Below are 1,172 nucleotides of genomic sequence, written 5' to 3'. Positions count from 1 at the left end.
GGGAAAGAGATGTACAACTGTCAACAAATTGCTAGTTTTGCATTCTATTAAAGAATTCACACCACAGTTATAGAAGAATGTCATCATATACTGCTATTTAGTTGTATCTTTAAACTTCTTTCTCATTATGTGTTAATTATAACATAATTCTATTAAGAGGATTCTATCTGGGGCTTTTTTTTTTTTTTTTTGCAGACCTCAAAGCTAAATGGCTAAAAAAAATTGTATGAACCAACCTATTGCACCTGAAGATCCTGATTAGTGTTTGCCCTTTAAAGATACCACTCTGCCTATCAATTTGTGGACTTTTATGGAAGGTTTATTTTATATGTACTTTCTCTTTTTCAAGCATAACTACATTCATATTATTTCTGTACAGGTCTCCTTGACCATGTGACGGTTCTTATTGGAATTGCTTATGGAGGCAAAGCAATAGCAGGAGTTATTAACCAGCCATATTACAACTATGAGGTATTAAATGCATTGATTTGTTTAAAAGTGTTAGGTGATTTCTAACTCACTTCTAAGCCATTTCTAGTGGAGTTAATGTTGTAATATAAGGTGGTGTTGTTTATATTAAATATATAAAATTCCGAATGTTGTTTTCCAGGAACTGAAACTCGGGGACCTACTAACAGTCATACTGATTCCTGATGCTTGTGTAATACACTAATACAGTGTATATTACATGTGTACTGTACATATTGTAAAATAAGTACAGATCAGTATTTTTCCAGTCTTCACTAGGAATTCTTTAGTAAATCCATGCAACAGGTGATTTTGTGAATAAACCTAATTAAAACAAGTGTACCTGTCACTGACAGCTGGGTTAGGGTATCAGGCCAGGTCTCAGGTGTAAGTTCAGGATGGGCAACCTACAGGCATTTATACATCTTTGCAGATTATTTCAGTATTTTCTGTGAGAGGTAAAAAAACTCAGGATGCAGTCTGATTAATTAAATTTACTAGAATTTAAAGAAAAAGCTCTTGAGCTGATGCAATGCATATCATCAGCTGATTCTATATGTTCTATGCAATATCTATGATGAAACATATAAAATGACTGAAGATATATTCAGTTACAGATTGTGCCTGAAGTACAGAAATATACAAATACTAATTTGTGAGTCATTAGAGTCAGGACATTATGCATCACCACAATGTCACAGATA

General features: G+C 33.1%; 1 protein-coding gene across 1 annotated transcript in view; it reads left to right on the top strand.

Moving 5' to 3' along the window:
- BPNT1 (3'(2'), 5'-bisphosphate nucleotidase 1) overlaps positions 1-1,172 on the top strand; it is a 5,188-nt gene that overhangs the window by 3,595 nt on the left and 421 nt on the right. Inside the window, exon 5 of the mRNA XM_010178330.2 lies at positions 380-471. Coding sequence (XP_010176632.1) covers positions 380-471 — 92 coding nt within the window. The remainder of the gene's footprint in view (positions 1-379; positions 472-1,172) is intronic.

This window comes from Antrostomus carolinensis, unplaced genomic scaffold, assembly GCF_000700745.2.
Source record: "Antrostomus carolinensis isolate BGI_N321 unplaced genomic scaffold, ASM70074v2 scaffold20711, whole genome shotgun sequence".
In the NCBI taxonomy this organism is placed as follows: domain Eukaryota; kingdom Metazoa; phylum Chordata; class Aves; order Caprimulgiformes; family Caprimulgidae; genus Antrostomus; species Antrostomus carolinensis.
This window is presented reverse-complemented; position numbering and strand designations above follow the sequence as displayed.